General features: G+C 49.2%; 1 protein-coding gene across 1 annotated transcript; it reads left to right on the top strand.

The window, feature by feature from the left end:
- The first annotated feature begins 3,341 nt into the window (after positions 1-3,341).
- Positions 3,342-11,846, top strand: LOC135977970 (collagen alpha-2(I) chain-like). Its single transcript, XM_065579087.1, has 3 exons — positions 3,342-3,385; positions 4,509-5,607; positions 9,393-11,846. The coding sequence occupies exons 1-2, from the start codon at positions 3,342-3,344 to the stop codon at positions 5,458-5,460; spliced, it is 996 nt and encodes a 331-aa protein (XP_065435159.1). The 3' UTR covers positions 5,461-5,607; positions 9,393-11,846.
- Positions 11,847-17,873: the final 6,027 nt, after the last annotated feature.

Here is a 17,873-nt window from a genome sequence, read left to right on the forward strand (position 1 = left end):
GCGGCCACCGTCGATACCGCCTCTGGCCTTGCAGCCAAGCAAGTCGGTTTGTACAGCTTTCCTCTGGGTGTCTTCTTAGGGAAACGACCCAGACTATCTACACCTACATGCTGAAATGGAACCTCAATTATGGGGAGTGGCTGGAGAGGGGCCTTGACCTGGTCCTATTGCACCTGGGAGCCATACAAACTCTTCCTCAAAGTCTAACGTCTTCATTACGCCTATAGTGCAGAGGAGAACCTCCTGACAATCATTCCATCACACTGTTTTTAAGCTGTGCTATGTGGAAGAATCTTTTCATCTACTTAAGAGCCATTTGAGGTTATCCATCATCTATGACTTTAGGTCTTCCTGTGGGAAAGCCAGCCACAGGTAGATAAAAGGGGAGGAAAACACCACCAATACATCCCCACTTAAGCTCACCTTTATCATCCCACTAGCAGGCTTTCATCATAGAAATAGATGACCCGATGACTTCTGCACGGAACACAAAATCTTTCCACACAAAGCGCCTGAGTGTCCGCATCACTTCTAGGGCTTTGTGAGACCTGCCTTCTGGTCCCGATCAGCGTGGTTCCATTACAGCCACCCTGCCAGGGCTGCCCCAGGCTGGAACAATGGGTGCTGGGGGTGTGAAGCTTTAAGTAATAAGAGCCACCGAAACATGGTCTCATCGTATACTGGGTTTGCAGTTTTGTTCATTTGCTTTCAGTACCCCGCAACATCTTCCCCTGGGATTTCACCCTGGTGTGGAATACAGATGCCCAACACCGCTGGAAAATCATGGGAGAATGGGGAGCATAGCCCAGGACAGTCTGGGGGCTCTGCTAAGTCTGTTTTCTCTGCTTTGCAGTGTGTCTTTCAAAAATTTGAAGCAAAAATCTCAAATTTCTTATAAAAGTGCAGGAAAACTTGGGAGACTCTAACCAAATTAATGTGCAGAAAAATGTTTTCATGGTTTCTTCGTGTGATTTTTCTTTTCTTGTTGAATTAAAACACATTTCTCTGCAATGATGGAAACTCCAGCACAACAGTCTGCGCTAGGGCTTGAGATCCAGAAAATGAAACGTGACCACAGGAAGGGAAGAGAATTAAACAAACCAGAAGAATTCCCCTGCCCAAGCAAAGGGGAAGGCAAATGTTAAAAGAGAAGGAACCAGCAAAAGTGGTGAACACTGAATTTCAATTTTTAAAAAAATATTTGAATTCTTTCATCCCAGGGACACACTTGGTAAAAAAATACCTAATGTGACTTCTCTGCATAACCTCCTTCTGACCACATTGGAAATCATAGTCATCCATGTGGGTACCTCTCTAGCATGTTTTATTATCCTAATTGCTCATCCTGTTTTATGATTTATTCTCAATTTTTCACTACTGTCAGCTACTTGGAGTGATCAACAGGACATGATATTCACACCTTTCAACTACATCTATTCCTCAGCTCCGGTAGGAATATTAAGATCGGGAAATAACAATTAGTTAAGGTTTCATTTTCTCAGAGCACACTCTCTCCTATAGTTTCACAGAAGGAAGAGACCGACGGTTTGTGCTGTCTACATTTTAAATGTGCCGTCTAAATTGGAGGAAATGGTTAAAGTTGAGATTTGCCAATATTTTTGAGGGGCCTAAACCTTTCCTCCAGAGACCCCCCGTCCCTAATCACCCCTAGGACTCCCACGGCCTATCCAACGCCCCCATTCCCCATCCCCCGACTGCCCCGCCCCCCAGAGCCTCTGAACCATCCAAACCCCCCACTCCCTGTCCCCTGACCCTCTGCCCCTTATCCAACCCCTCGGCCCCGGCCCAGCACCTTTAACACACCGCTCAGAGCAGCGTGTCGAAGCCAGACACGCTGATGCGCCGATCCGCCGGAGCGCGCAGCCCCGCCCCCCAGAGCGCTGCTTTACCGTGTTATATCCGAATTCCTGTTATAACGGGTCGCCTTATATCGGGGTAGAGGTGTACTTCCCCTCCACCCCTAAAGTACTCTGACTTCTACATATGTAGTGTGTTTCTATTATGATCAGGGTTGCTATTCATTCATCTGTCCTCATGAGAACTATTTCTAGTATTTCAAGGTTTGAGAAGCTTCCTAGAGACTTTAAAAAAAAATATGAACATACTAAATGACTTGCGAGCTTATGTGTGGAAGAGATATTTTCATTTAATTTATTGAGATCAATTCAATGAAAATTATATTTTTTCCCTTTGTATTTCAACCATTCCCTATTTCATTTCAGCTCCGGCTGCTGCAACTACTGAGGTTAAAACAGAAGGATGCAGTGGAATCCCTCCTCTCTGCTGATTCTTCCCACGGTGACTTCTAACACTCCAGAACGCTTGACGTGTTATGCGATACATTCACTCTGTCCTCATCATATAGCGGAGCTTGAGAAGTTTCCTAGAGACATTTATAAAATATGTGAACTGAGCATAAGACTTGTAAGATGATGAGGTGTAGAAAGATATTTTCATTTCATGTATTGCCGTTAATAAAGGGAAACATTTATTTTTCCCTTTGTGTTTCAACCAACTCTCATTTCATTCCAGCTGAGGATGCAGTGACTACAGAGCTTAAAACAGTTGGAGGAAATTGTATCGTGCAGTGGATTCCCTCCTCTCTACTGATTTTTCCCACAGTGATTTCTAAGGCTCCAAAATGCTTGACCTTGTATTATGCAATACACTCACTCCACAATGGCAGGTTTCAGAGTAGCAGCCGTGTTAGTCTGTATCTGCAAAAAGAACAGGAGTACTTGTGGCACCTTAGAGACTAACAAATTTATTAGAGCATTCTTAGTCTCTAAGGTGCCACAAGTACTCCTGTTCTTTTCACTCCATAATGAAATTCCAACTGTCCATATTACAATTTATGTGATAATACTCTGTTGATTTACTCAAAGTTTAAATTGCAAAATGAAGGATATCGATGCAAAAAAGTTACAAGAAAATTAAGAAAGGGTTAAACCTTAAACATTGTTGACATAATGTGTTTGCTATATATTTCTGTGGTTCAACTCTTCTCTGATCAAAATCTCATGTCTGAATTGTAACAGGCAGCTTAAGCACAGTATAACAGCATAACAAATATGAACTGGAAAAAACTTTGCAAGAAAAAAGATGTGCATAATTTTCCTCTAATGTCAGAACGAAGGGAGAGATTTCAGGTGGCCCCAAGGGGTTTTCAAGCCTCGAGTGTCTCTGAAGGGGAACGGCAAGGTGGCAATCTGGGAAATCTTCCTGCTGCTTTTGCAAAAATCTCTCTGAAACGACCTGAGGTGAGAGTTCCATTCAGATATTCCAACACAGACTCATCAGCAAGTTGGGCATGCGGAGACATGTTTGGTTGCAGTGATGGAAAATGGGACTCTCTGACCAGGAGGTAAGGACCATAGGCGTGCGCAGCACATTGCATTAGGGTGTGCACCCAGGGATTTTTTTTTTTTTTTTGAAAGGCGAACATCATAAACGGCTGGGTGTGGGAGGGGGTGCTGTGTGCGGGAAGGGGCTCAGGGCAAGGGATTGGGGGGCAGAGGAGGGGGTGTGGGATGTATGAGGGGGCTCAGGGAAGGGGGTTGAGGTGCAAGAGGGGGCGGAGTGCGGCAGGGGGCTCAGGGCAGGGGTTCAGGAGGGGTGCAGTGTGCAGGAAGGGGCTCAGGGCAAGGGATTGGGACAGAGGAGGGTGTGGGATGTATGAGGGGGCTCAGGGAAGGGGCTTGGGGTACAGGAGGGGTGCGGAGTGCAGGAGGGGGCTCAGGGCAAGGGATTGGGGGCCAGGGTGTGGCAGGGGGCTTAGGACAGGGAGTTGGGATGCAGGAGAGGTGCGGCAGGGGGCTCAGGACAGGGAGTTGGGGTGCAGGAGGGGTACAGGGTGCAGGCAGGGGGCTCACGGCAGGGGGTTGGGGGCAGGAGGGGGCTCAGGGCAGGGGGTTGCGGGGCAAGGTGCAGGCAGGGGGCTCAGGGCAGGGAGTTGTGGGGCAGGGGTTGGGGGGCAAGGTGCAGGAAGGGGGCTCTGGACAGGGGGTTGGGAGCTCAGGGCAGGGGGTTGGGGTGAGAGGTGCAGTCAGGGGACTCAGGGCAGGGAGTTGGGATGCAGGAGGGGTACAGGGTGCAGGCAGGGGGTTCAGGGCAGCGGGTTGGGGGCAGGAGGGGGCTCAGGGCAGGGGGTTGCGGGGCAAGGTGCAGGCTGGGGGCTCAGGGCAGGGAGTTGTGGGGCAGGGGTTGGGGGGCAAGGTGCAGGAAGGGGGCTCAGGACAGGGGGTTGGGGAGAGAGATGCAGGCAGGGGGCTCAGGGCAGGGAGTTGGGATGCAGGAGGGGTACAGGGTGCAGGCAGGGGGTTCAGGGCAGGGGGTTGGGGTGAGAGGTGCAGGCAGGGGGCTCAGGGCAGGGGGTTGGGAGCTCAGGGCAGGGGGTTGGGGTGAGAGGTGCAGGCAGGGGGCTCAGGACAAGGGGTTGGGAGCTCAGGGCAGGGGGGTTGGGTGAGAGGTGCAGGCAGGGGGCTCAGGACAGGGAGTTGGGATGCAGGAGGGGTACAGGGTGCAGGCAGGGGGTTCAGGGCAGGGAGTTGGGGTGAGAGGTGCAGGCAGGGGGCTCAGGAGAGGGAGTTGGGGTGCAGGAGGGTAGGCTGTTTGCAGGCAGGCCCGGGGCTGGGGATCTGGGCTCCCCCGCCCTGGCAGGCAGGCTCGAGGGCCGGGCAGAGGGGGCCGGGCTGGGCGCTTGGGGCCAGGCCGGGCAGAGGCAGCCAGGGTGGATCGCAGGGCGCCGGGCTGCTCCCAGGGCTGGACTCAAGCCCGAGGGTGCCGGGCCGGAGTCCCCGAACAGCGCCGGGGAGCGGAGCTCGCAGCCGGGCTGCGGGAGGGGGCCTGTGGGCCGGGCTCGCCCCCTGCCCCGGGCCTGCTGGCTCCCAGGCCCCACTTAAGGTGGGCTGGGCTCAGGGGCGGCCTGACCCCCCGGGTGGTGCCCGGGCCCCTGGCCAGCGCGGGGAGCCGCAGGCGGGTTTGGGACCCTGGGCGCTGGAGGGGGGCAGCTGCCTTGGGGCGGGGAGCTGGGGCAGCACCCCCGCGGGCCACCTTAAGCGGCTGTGTTGGTGCTGCCGGGTGGGAGGCTGCCAGGGAGCACATGGGGCTGTTAAAGCAGCCAGCCCAGCCCTGGGGAGGGGGAGCCCGGCTCAACGGGGTGCAGGCCGGGGGCTCAGGGCAGGGAGAGGGGGTGCAGGAGAGGTTCGGGCTTACCCGCAGCGGCGCGCTCCCTGCCTGCCAGGGCCCCATGCCGGGCCGCTCCCGGGGGAGGGGAGGGGAGGGGCGGGGCAGCACAGGGCTCTGCACGCTGCCCTTGCCACGCCTCCAGGTACCTCCCCTGAAGCTCCCATTGGCCGCAGTTCCCCGTTCCCGGCCAATGGGAGCTTCGGGAGGCGGTGCCTAGAGCAACCCCTTACCCCCAGAGACATGCTGCCCTGATGGCTGCTTCGGAAAGCAGCGCGGGGCCTGCGGCACCACGGGGGGCAAATCCCGCGGGCCGGATGCAAAGCCCCGAGGGGCCAGATCCGGATCCGGCCCATGGGCATTAGGGTGTGTGCCCGGGCCCACCCCGTGCGCACGCCCATGGTAAGGACCTATAGTTTCCCAGGCTGAAAGTGAAGAGAGACCAATTTCTTTCATAAGAGACAAGCACTTCAGCCTCAGTGCTAGCAGGAGAATCCATGTGGAATGATGGGGTTTTCAAATCTAGGACAAACTCACAAAGAAGTTTAGAAATTTAAATACCAACATTTTTAGAAGTACTCATCAAAATCAAGTAATATTTTATACAGGATTTAAAATGAGATGCGGTGGAATTTTAAAAGCTGTTACTATTTATTCTATCTGTGCACTGTGACAATCGTTTCAGATCATTTTACGCCATTTGTAACAGGATCTTTAGGTCAGTCATTTATTTATTGTTCCTATTTATGTAATTACTGTAGGCATTTGTTTCTGATCAATAAATAATTATTTTATATAAAATGGCAACCTATAGCAATAATGAGTTGAATTAAATACCTATTGAACCAAAAAGAAAAAAGGAGAAGAGAAAAGCCCTGTAATTGTTCAGCCTTAAAACCCCAATTCCAGAGAGTACTTATGCACGTGACTAACTTAAAGTATGTGAGCCATCCCACTGCTGTTAGTGCTCCAATCAGGAACATGCTTAAATACATTGATGAATCAGTGTCCCAGTTCACAATAATTCCATATTAAAAATCATAGTTACTGAATGATAATTAGCCTTTCCATTCAAACAGACCCCACGCCACACCTGAACTCTGCCACCTTTTCCTATTCTACTTTTTACCAGGTTATTTTTCCCCAGAAAACCTTGGCCATTTGGATGTTTGGTGTAGTAGACGGTTGTATTGGAAGAGGCTAGATTGGTGCCCTTTCCCCCACTAAGCAAGAGTGCATGCATCCCTTAATACATATCAATTGTTAGTTTGTAATTAGCCTGTCCATACCCCATCCATCAGGTTTATGTGCATTCACATACCCTCTCCCCCCACCCAAATCAAATCAGGTTTGTATGTATCCAACACCTACGCACAATACACTTACTAGCACTGCCCCCACTATTAAGTTTGTGCTCGCATGCACTCTTATCAGCTTTGTGCCCCCACCGCCTGATCCCATTACCTTTGTGTGCACCCAGATCCAATTCATTCTTGGGCATACACCACAAACAAAATTACATGTGAATAATGAGAGCAGGAAGAGGCCATTTTGTATTAGGATTATCAAAGTTTCTCTTTGTCACCTCTAAAATGCAGCTCCCCATTTGGTGGAATACATCAATCAGTTACTACTGGAATGGGGATAGGAGAGGCGGAGCAGGGGTGGAGTCGGGCCAGGGCTGGGGGTAGAGGGGGCTTGAGCACCCACCAGCGCCACTAGAGTCTGCGCCTATGGGGGCTACCCCTTTTGCCCTCCCCCTACCGGCCTAAAATCAAGCTTGTGTGCTCATGGACTGCATGTTCCACCAACAGCCAGTTTTATGAGCACAGTGCGTCAAAATTGCAGTTGTAATGTGAATAATGACTAAAAGTTACCCTAAACCCAATAATTTAAAACGATTTGAAAAACAAAACAAAACTAGCCCTTAGACCAGACCTAGTGAGGATCTACCTCTCTACCAAATCTGGGTACGTAGACAGTATTCTGAAGAGTTGCTAGCACTGCCTAGGACAAATTTAAGCCAGACACTAAAACTGGAGATTTCTTATTTAAAAGTTTTTAAAAGAAGTCAAACAGCCACTACGTTAAATGTTCCAATAGTATAAAAACAAATTGGGTGTGAGTTCTCACAATGATTGTCAATCTCCCTTTAGAGAAAAAACAGGAACATATTCCCCACTGGCAATCCCTTTCATAATGCAACCGAAAATACGGAGTTGCTAATAGGAGCCTCTGTACATTCAAAGTCAACAGATGGCGCCACTGCAGAAGCCTTTGCTTGTCTTTCCTCTGGGGTTCTAAAACAGTTCTGATGTGGGCCTAATCTTACAAAAATTGTTCTATGGACCATTTCCTCACCTCTTCGAGATCAGGTAACGCCTTCGTGGCAGGTACAGCAAATGCTTCCAAAGAAAAGTAGTACTAGGAACATATTGACAGTAATTTCAGTACTAGGAACGTGAGATCTGCCTGCTCACTGAAGACCACCATCAGGTCCTCCATGTGCCACCACCGATACATAAACCTCAACTTGGGACCTGCTGGTTTAGAGGCACGTACAAGGAGTTAACTCTTACAACAAATGCCTATCCTTTCTTATGGTGCAGGTTTTTTTCAGTAGCTGTGCCTATCGGTAGTAGGAGTTCTTTCCTGCTCAAGTCTCTCTGCCTTCTTTCATTCCTTGGTGGAGTGGAAACCTACAGGTTATATTGACAAAACACAATTACATTAAAATGAGAGCAAAAAACAACAACCAAAAACAATAGACTGTATAAACAAGTCAAGGATTATAAACAGATTGGTTCACAACCTCCAAGATGTATCCCCCTCTCTGGTGGTACATGGCAGTAACAGAGCATGTGGGAGCCATACACGTTCTTCTTCAAAGTCTAACTAAATCATTACCCCTATGGTGCAGAGGGGAACCTCCCGCCAATCATTCCATCACACTGTTTTTAAGCTGGGCTACATATAACAAATGAATTCATTTCCTTAAGAAGCCATTGGGCGATTTCTATCATCTAGGATTTTAGGCCTTCCTGTGGGAAAGCCAACCTTAGGGGAATAAAAAGGGAGGAATACGCTACTACTAGATCCCCACTTAAGCTCGCCTTTATCCTACCATTGGTAGGCAGGAGGAAATAGTGACAGGTTTGTCTCCAGCTTTCATCCTAGAAAGAGATGAGGCTCTGGTTTCTGTACAGAACACAAGGTGTTTCCACACAACGTAATTTTTGTGCCACTGATATTGCAAGCTACGCCCACTAGAGCTGTACTAGCACTGTCCCAGCCCAATGTGTGCATGCTCGCTAAAGGCCCCCCACGTGGATCATAACTGTACGAAGAACAACCCAAGAGAAGTATGTGCAAAAGCATCTTACTCCAGGCACCTCATCTCACTTCCATGTGGCACAAGTAAGAGTCCCGTGCAGATGGCTCTATCCCTGCACGAATCCTCTGCAGCAGGCTCTGAGCAATTTGTAACTAACTTTCCTCAAGCAAGAGACTAGCCGTTTGCATATATGCTGCAGGGGAGCTGGAACTAGGGGCACTGGGGTGCCCAGCATGAAGTGATATTAGCAAGCGAATGCACGGTTTCCATCATACATGGGGTTTACAGTGTTGTTCAATGGCTTTCAGCATCCCCACTATAAAAATTGTTCCAGACCCCTGAATTGCTGTTACCATAGGTGCCAACCCCTTGGGGGCTCCAGGGCTGGAGCGCCAACTGAAAAAAATTAGTGGGTGCTTAGCACCCACCGGCAGCCAGCTCCCTCCCTCCCTCCCAGTGCCTCCCACCCGCCACAATCAGCTGTTCCACGGCGTGCAGGAGGCGCTGGGAGGCAGAAAGAGGAGCAGGGATGAGGCACACTTGGAGGAGGGGACAGAAGGGGGTCAGACGAGGTGAGGAGGGGGTGGGGTGGGAAAAGGCAGGGCGGGGGTTGGGGAAGGGGTGAGGGCAGGACCTGGGGAGCAGCGGGGGCGGCAAGAGGCGGGGCGGGGGTGGGAGCTTAGGGGATGGGGGCGGGTGGGGCCGTGGGCAGAGTGGGGGGGGGTTGAGTAGCTGTTACTGTACAGGTTTCCTGAAAAAGGTGATTTGGCTCCCCTCCCATTACCCTGTGTTTATTTTGTCACCTTAGCCTGTCCTAGTATTCACACTACTTATTTCCCTCTCTCCTCAACAGCTTCCCCTGAACTTCACCCTGGTGGGGAATACACATCTCCAACACCCACAGAAAGTAACCGGAGAATGGGAAACATTGCAGCCATGGCTATCTGGGGGGTCTGGTAAGTCGGCCAGAGTGGTGGAGGTACAGAACGTCACAGCATGAAAATGTTATGTTTCTTCGGGCAGAATTAGACCCTCACTAGCTGAGCACCATCTTTCGGAAACCGGCCATCGGCGGGCACCCCCCTCTGGCCTGGCGGCCATCGGCGGGCGCCCCCCTCTGGCCTGGCGGAAAGCCGCCCAAAGCGATATGGCTGCAGCTTTTTAAGGCCCAGCCGCCCTGGCCAGGCATTCCTTTTCTATGGCTGGAGAGTTCTGCTTCTGGGGCAGCAGCTTTCTGCTCACATACCCGATGGGATGTCTCTCCCCCTTTCCGTCAATCTGCATTGGCACCACCCCCAGCCCTCTTCTGAAGCGTCAGTGAACACCAGAAAGAGCTTGTCAAAGTCCTGCTTTACCAGCACCGAGCCCTTGACCAGAGCCTCTTTCAGAGCACAGAGACCCCTCTGCCACTGCTTGGTCCAGACCACCTTATCTGGATTACCCTTCTTACATACATATCTCATCGCGGCGCTCCAGCCTCTGCTTTGCCCCTCCTGCCAACTCACAACCGGCCACCCGCTCCTCTTTCTCAGGCAGTGCCTGTCGCTGCTTCCCATCCGCCCTCCTCACGGTGCCTGCACCGCTTTTAGCCTCAGCCGCAGTCCCTCTCATGCCGCCATGTGGAAGCCTGGACCGAGCCCCCCGCCTCTGAGGTGCTTGCTTCATCTGGTCCCAACCATTCTGATGTTCCCGGGGTAGCGGGGTTCTACTGGCTGTGGGCAGCTCCTAGTGCCGCTTCTCCCCATTGAGCCCCCCTTTCCCTGAGGGCCTGGAGTAGTGTCAGAATTTCAAAGACCAGGGCCCCCGCCTGGGCATGTGGCCCTCTGCTCCTAAGCCCCGCCCCCGGATCATGCCACCTCAGAGGTTCTCTCGGGCCCACCTCACAGTCGGCGCTCGCCGTCCTCTAACCTGAAGTCTCGCCTCAGTCTTGAGCTGACTCAGCCTCTCTCTCACACCGAACGCCCTCCCTCTTGAACCAATTACCGCCCAGTCTGAGCCCCACCCCCTGGTGGAGCCCCCTGTGGGCTCCGTCCAGCCCTTGTGTCTGCGACTAAGTTTTGGAGTCCTGGTGCCATGGCGGCAGGGCAGCGATGCACAGAGCTGCCTCCAGAGGTGCGAGGGGCGGATCTCACCTGTCAGGCTTCCCATGGCAGCCCCCGCACTGAGCCTGCCCTGGCCTCTTCCTACGGGGCAGGGGGAACCAAACCATCCCCTGCTGTCCCTCAGCAGTGCACAGAGCCTGCCTGCCCCTGCTTCCCCACTGTGCCAAGCTTGGCCCCATCCCTGCTGCTCAGGCTTTAGCACCAAGCCCACCATGGCTTCCCTCGTCCCCAGCAGCGCGGAGCCATCCCAGACTCTTTGGCAGAGCCCACCACCAGCCCAGGGAGGAGTTGGGCCACTCCCAGCCTTAGGCAGTGACTTCCCATTTGCACAGCCCGACTCCATTGACAGGAAAGAGAAACCAGGAGATAGCGACCCACATCCTCAAAGATGTTTGGGCCCTTCACTCCCATAATGGCTATGTACCTTGGAGGAGCTGGGCCAATATAGCCAAAAGATACAGCAAAAGCTTCTAGTGTAAAGAGACATCCCCTGCACAGGCATCAGAAAGGAAATGACCCGCACACTGAAATGTGCTGAGGTGCTATCTACACATCAGTATATTGAGTCCTGGAGGTTCTTCTTTTTATCCATAGAGGTTTAAATTAATCTTCTAGGCAAAGCACTTTCAACCTTGATTTAATTATAGGGATGTGTTTTATAGTACACAAAAATAAAGAGCTTGTAATTTTACAATTCTATCTACAAGAGACCAAAGGTCATAACCCAGTACCTTAAACTTTAAAGCATTCTAGAGTTACATGGAAATTCTGTTCTTTATTCCCCCTGAAGAAACAGAATATATAGGGTTTGTATGTGTGTTTGAATCTTTAGCGATAATAATCCCAGTAGACAGGCACCTCTGACCAAGAAAAGGGCCGCTCAGGAATGCAGCAGGGAAAGATCCTTTTACCCCTGGGGCAACTGTTCCAAACCCCCCAGAGTGAACACACACACACACACACACCCCGGAAGAATATAGGAAAGGGAAATATTTCTTTCCACGGAGATGAAAGGAGAAAGATAACAGGGGGAAAGATGGGGGAAGCGGTAAAACAGGGTTGCATTCATTACAAGGCCCCACTAGTACCACGGTCGGAAAGAGCTGGGGGGAGAACGGTAATTCTATTTTATAGAGGATTTTGCTATTTCAAAATCAGATTTCATTCTGATTTGGAATCATATTCAAAAATTTTGAAATTCTGTGTGAAATGGCATTGCTGATCTCCACTGAGCTCTAAAGCAGCCTTGTAGGCTGCCCCAAAGCTGGAGATCCTTGGAGCCTTACAAGACCTAGCTCCACGGTAGCACACCTGGTGGGCTGTCCTGGAGCCATGGACCCTAAGAGCCCTACCTGGCGAGGAGTCACGAGCCTGGCAGCTGGGGCTCCCGCAACTTTCAGGCTCCCAGCTTCCCATCAGCCCACCAGGCAGGCAGCTGAGGAGCTGGGAGCCTGGAAACCCAGGTTCCCCAGCAGCGTGCCACATGGTCTATCAAGGAGCCCGGCAGCTGAGCTGTCAGGAAGCCAAGCAAGTTTCTGATGAAATTCTGCCTGGCCAGCAAAGTTCCATTGGAAACATGCTTGGTTTCTGGTGGATTCTGTCAGAATTGACACAGTCCTGCAGTGTGTTTCAATTTCAACAAAAGAGCAAACTCTGGCAATTGTTTTTTTCTAACAAGCTCCGCTAATTAGCAATGGAGAGCAACACGACACAATAGTTTTAAACAATAAGACCATCATAGAAAAATCAAACAGCAGGGAAGATAATTTTTAAATAGGCAGAAGGTATGGTAATTATTCAGTGGAAATGCAACCTGCACCAACGCAGTCTTTGAGAGGTTTAGCCAACTTTACACCAGGTTAACTAGCAGCAATCTATTCTATTGAATAGTCAGTCCTGACAGATCTTTTGTTTAGCTGTGGAAGCCCTTTCTTTTTCCAGGTACGCATGATGACTCTGGCTGAGGTATGCTAGAATGGTACTTTGCTGAATTAAAGCCCTCATCATCATACCATCAGGTTTCAGGTCTCTCATAGCGTGCCATTCATCCTCTAAGAAGGAAGAAGCCACTGCACCTGCGACTCATCAGCTGCCTCTGAATTGGGTTTAAGTGAAGGGGGAAAGGGGCAAGTCAGAGTACCTGTAAACAGAGAAAAGACGACTATTGAATCTATTGAAGTCATGGAGTTCCCCTAGTGTAACTGCAGCTGCTGCACACTTCTTCACGGGCTTTTTCTACAGCAGGCGAACAATCACCTAATATTGAGTATTTGCTTTCCAAGTTGCCCACTTTTGAATAATAAATCATAGGGCAAGGGTAATAAATAAAAAGCACATCCCCATGCATATTTCAATGGAACAAAAAGCACCTGGTATAGGAGAAATGAATTAACACATGCAAAGAGAGAGAGGCTGTTTCAATTCATTATGCACAAGAGAGTTTTCTTCACAGCATTAGCAAAATTAATGCCTCCATAGTGAATTATATCCTCATGCACCCTACCAAAGTTAATCTCTAGTTCTTTCCCACCCCTATAGAATCTCATTTTTAGTAAAAATTCTGTTTAGTGCTTGTAGATCTCAAAACACTTTACAAATGAGGTCAGTACAATCATCTCCCCTCCCCCACTTTTTTTTTTTAAATGGAGGGGGACACTGGGACAGGGAGGCAAAGTGACCACCAAGTGACCCAGCAGCAGAGGCAGGAATAGAAACCAGGTCGCCTGAATCCCTGGCCAGTGCTCTAAACCACTAGACCACACTATCTCACATGTATTAGCATATTGAAAATTTAGTGCACCGTAAAAGTCAATTTCTGAGAAACTTGAGATTGAATTGAATATAAAAATATTACATTAATCTACTTTTTAAAAAATGTCTGAATGGGAAAGGTGCAGAAACCAGGGGACCTTGCTAGTTTTAGTCCAATCTTATCATAGCCACAATCATATATTGTGCTCAGGAAGTGAGCTTTAGGGCCTGCAGATCTCAAGCAATCTATAAGCCTGGGAACAGTGAAGGAACCAAACAAAGGCCTATTCTTGTGCACCTTAGAAGCTTTAGGAGGGCAACCTTATGCACCTAAGTGGCAGTGCGATCTCCATCCTCAAGATCACACTGCAGTCTGCCCAAAACGTGTGATCCAAGAGAAAAATCAAACTTGCACCACTAAAGGGTAGTTACTTCCAACGGCCGCATTTAAAGGGTAAAAAGATGTTAATTAAATTAAACGTAACAATACCAAAATTCTTCACAAGTTTATCAGATTCCTTTTTGTTTAGCCAAAGAAAGAACTGAGACTATACTTGAATGTATACATTTTATTAATTGAATTACATAAATAGTAACAAATACATTCATAAATAAGGAGTTACAGCAAAGCAATGTGATATGACAATCAAAGTTCAATCCATGCATTTAACATGGGGTCGTTATCACACTTTTATCAAATAGGTATAATCAGAGCTAGATAATTCATTTCACACATCAGAAAGCGGCGATTTTAGCAAAATCATCTTAATACAGAACAGAATTAACTACCCAGTGTAAGTCCTTTAATACAGGTCATTGTTCAACACGGAATTGGCAGAAGTAGAAGTTTCCCACAATTATTACACTTTGAAAAGCTCAATAAGGTTTAAGGGATCCCCTAAAGCTGCAGAAATGCTACCCTCTTGAAAGTCTCTGGAGATATCTTTATTCTGCCTGGTCATCTTCATCCAAGATTTTGGAATTAGGAATGACAGTAAGAACTGAGGTAGCCAGGTGGGTCCTGCATCCTTGTTGAGCTAAAAATTCAAACCTCAGTGCTTTCAAACACCTACCCGAAATTAACTTTCACACCAATTAAATTGCACCAAACAGGCAACCTCAGCTTTGCCCTCTAAATACATCTACTAATGTACGGATACAAAAACATCTAGAATTGCCAACAATTCACACTAAACCAATACCAGAAAAACAGTCATAATCACAAAATACTGCACCTCTACCCAAATACCAAGACTTAACAGAAAAATACCTACCTAAAACATCCACATCATCATCCTTTGAATTCAATAAGCGTAAAGGACTACTAAAACACCACTACTGCCACTTCCACCAATGGACACAACTACTAAAAACACTCTCACTTCTGACACAATAGGTGCAAAGTTAATTTTGAATGTGTGGTACACTTTGGTTGGTGTGACCGTTTAAGTAGAGCAGGTGTTTGAAAGTTGTGAAGTGCGGAGAGTAACTGCCAGTTGCCAAAACATTTATTTGTGTTTGCTTCCTTTTAGAAATGTGTGAGAAATACACAAGTTAGGCGTTACCTGGAGTAAATGTTAATTTTCTGAACCTTAACTTTATTGGAAGAGTTTTGGGGGGAGAATTGGAGGGGAGTGGAGGATTCAAATGTATACCTTCCCTTAAGTCACATCTTTGCACTTCCAGTAGGAAATGATGATTTCTTAATAATAGGAAGTTATAATTCTATACAACTTGAGTGTTTAAGGTCCATGCATTTCAGATTCACAGTTATGCCATGGTACTGACACTTCCTTCTTTTCCACTTCTGCTTCATGATGCCTGAATCAGAGAGAGGGAGCAAAAGGCGTGTGTAAATGAGAACCGCTTTCGACAACGGTCCAAAACCGCCCCAGACACTCCCTTTCGGATCTTACCACCAGTAGCATGTCAGATCTCCAAGAGTCCAAAAAGTGAGTAGAAAGCAGAAGACTTGGCTGCAGAATTCCAGGCAAGTTGCAAGCGCTGTTTGAAGGGCCGGAACTCTGGACACAGTGTCATGGGCATGCCATAAATAGTAGCAGATGAGACCTGTACCCTGTTTACAGGGTGCTCATTCAGGGCAGTGGCTGCATTTGGCCAAATGCCAAGAGACTAGAGGGCAAAGACCAGATCCCTGATTACAGGGCGGTCGTTGGCAGCAGGCTGTGAAGACAGCACGAGGCCAAGAGACCCAGAGGGCCTCGGAGACGCACACCCTAGTTACAGGGAGGTCAAGCTGCCCATGTTATGGACATGATTCTAATCCCCCAGATTTCAAAAGCGAGATGCAACCTGTACCCTGATTACAGGGTGGTCGCTGGCATTAGCCAAATAGGGGAGACCATAACCTGAATTACAGGAAGGTCAAGCTGTCAAAGTACCAAAGAGCTCGATATGTCCCATCCTAGAGAGGCTTGTGACATGGACCCTAATTACAGGTTTGTCACGCTGACTAATGGGGCAGAGCACGGCGTAAAGCCAAATCAGCAAGAGGGCAGAGACCCAGACCCCAGTTACAGGGCGGTCACATTCCTCAGTTTAACAAAGAGCTCAATGCCCCTCCAAAGACACGGGGAGGTGACTTGCACCCTGATTACAGGGCAGTCACATTCACCAACCTGTTAACGGAGACCCAAAGGGCCTCGGAGACGCAAACCCTAGTTACAGGGAGGTCAAGCTGCCCATGTTATGGTCATGATTCTAATCCCCCAGATTTCAAAAGCGAGATGCAACCTGTACCCTGATTACAGTGTGGTCGCTGGCATTAGCCAAATAGGGGAGACCGGAACCTGAATTACAGAAAGATCAAGCTGTCAAAGTACCAAAGAGCTCAATATGTCCCATCCTAGAGAGGCTTGTGACATAGACCCTAATTACAGGGTTGTCACGCTGACTAATGGGGCAGAGCACGGCGTAAAGCCAAATGAGCAAGAGGGCAGAGACCCGGACCCCAGATACAGGGCGGTCACATTGCTCAGTTTAACAAAGAGCTCAATGCCCCTCCAAAGACAGGGGGAGGTGACTTGCACCCTGATTACAGGGCAGTCACCCTCAATAGCCAGATAACGGAGCAGAATGTCAAAACGACACAATAGCACAGACCGGGACCCAGCTTACAGGGCGGTCACGCTGCTCAAGGTATTAAGAGGCTCGAGATTCCCCTACAGTCTAATTACATGACCTGAGGCCTGATTTGAGGTTGGTTACTGTGCCCAGAGTTCCTTTCCTTTTCCTCCATCTTCTTTTCTCCTCTGTGTGTGGCATTCCTGACACTTCCTTCTTCTCCACTTTTGCTTCATGATGTCTGAAACAGAGAGAGAGAGCACAAGGCGTGTGTAAGTGAGAACCGACAATGCCATGTCCCGCACGCAAACTCAGTGTAATCTACTGATACACTGTTCCTTTCCGCATCTGCAGACAGTCTGGATATTTAGGTCCAAGACAGTTCTTTGTGGTCCTCAGACACTTCCACAAGCATTTCCTGCTCCTCCCAAGCTGCACTGGGTGAGAAAACTACTGGGCCCATTCCCCTCTAAAGCCACAATCTCCAGATTTCCCCTTGACAATTATTTCACCAGGCAGCCTCCATACAAAATCAGGAGGAATAAAATGATGAAGGAGGGTAAGGAATTAGTTGACAAGTATTCCTAAATCAATGTGACAAGGTATACTGCCTGGAATGACTTAGTCCAAAACAGCCCCAGACACTCCCTTTCGGATCTTACCACCAGTAGCATGTCAGATCTCCAAGAGTCCAAAAAGTGAGTAGAAAGCAGGAGACTTGGTTGCAGAATTCCAGGCAAGTTGGAAGCGCTGTTTGAGGAGCCGGAACTCTGGACACAGTGTCATGGGGGTGCCATAAATAGTAGCAGATGAGACCTGTACCCTGTTTACAGGGTGCTCATTCAGGGCAGTGGCTGCATTTGGCCAAGTGCCAAGAGACTAGAGGGCAAAGACCAGATCCCTGATTACAGGGCGGTCGTTGGCAGCAGGCTGTGAAGACAGCACGAGGCCAAGAGACCCAGAGGGCCTCGGAGACGCACACCCTAGTTACAGGGAGGTCAAGCTGCCCATGTTATGGACATGATTCTAATCCCCCAGATTTCAAAAGCGAGATGCAACCTGTACCCTGATTACAGGGTGGTCGCTGGCATTAGCCAAATAGGGGAGACCATAACCTGAATTACAGGAAGGTCAAGCTGTCAAAGTACCAAAGAGCTCGATATGTCCCATCCTAGAGAGGCTTGTGACATGGACCCTAATTACAGGTTTGTCACGCTGACTAATGGGGCAGAGCACGGCGTAAAGCCAAATGAGCAAGAGGGCAGAGACCCAGACCCCAGTTACAGGGCGGTCACATTGCTCAGTTGAACAAAGAGCTCAATGCCCCTCCAAAGACAGGGGGAGGTGACTTGCACCCTGATTACAGGGCAGTCACATTCACCAACCTGTTAACGGAG

The sequence above is a fragment of the Chrysemys picta genome, unplaced genomic scaffold, assembly GCF_011386835.1.
Source record: "Chrysemys picta bellii isolate R12L10 unplaced genomic scaffold, ASM1138683v2 scaf83, whole genome shotgun sequence".
In the NCBI taxonomy this organism is placed as follows: Eukaryota; Metazoa; Chordata; order Testudines; family Emydidae; genus Chrysemys; species Chrysemys picta.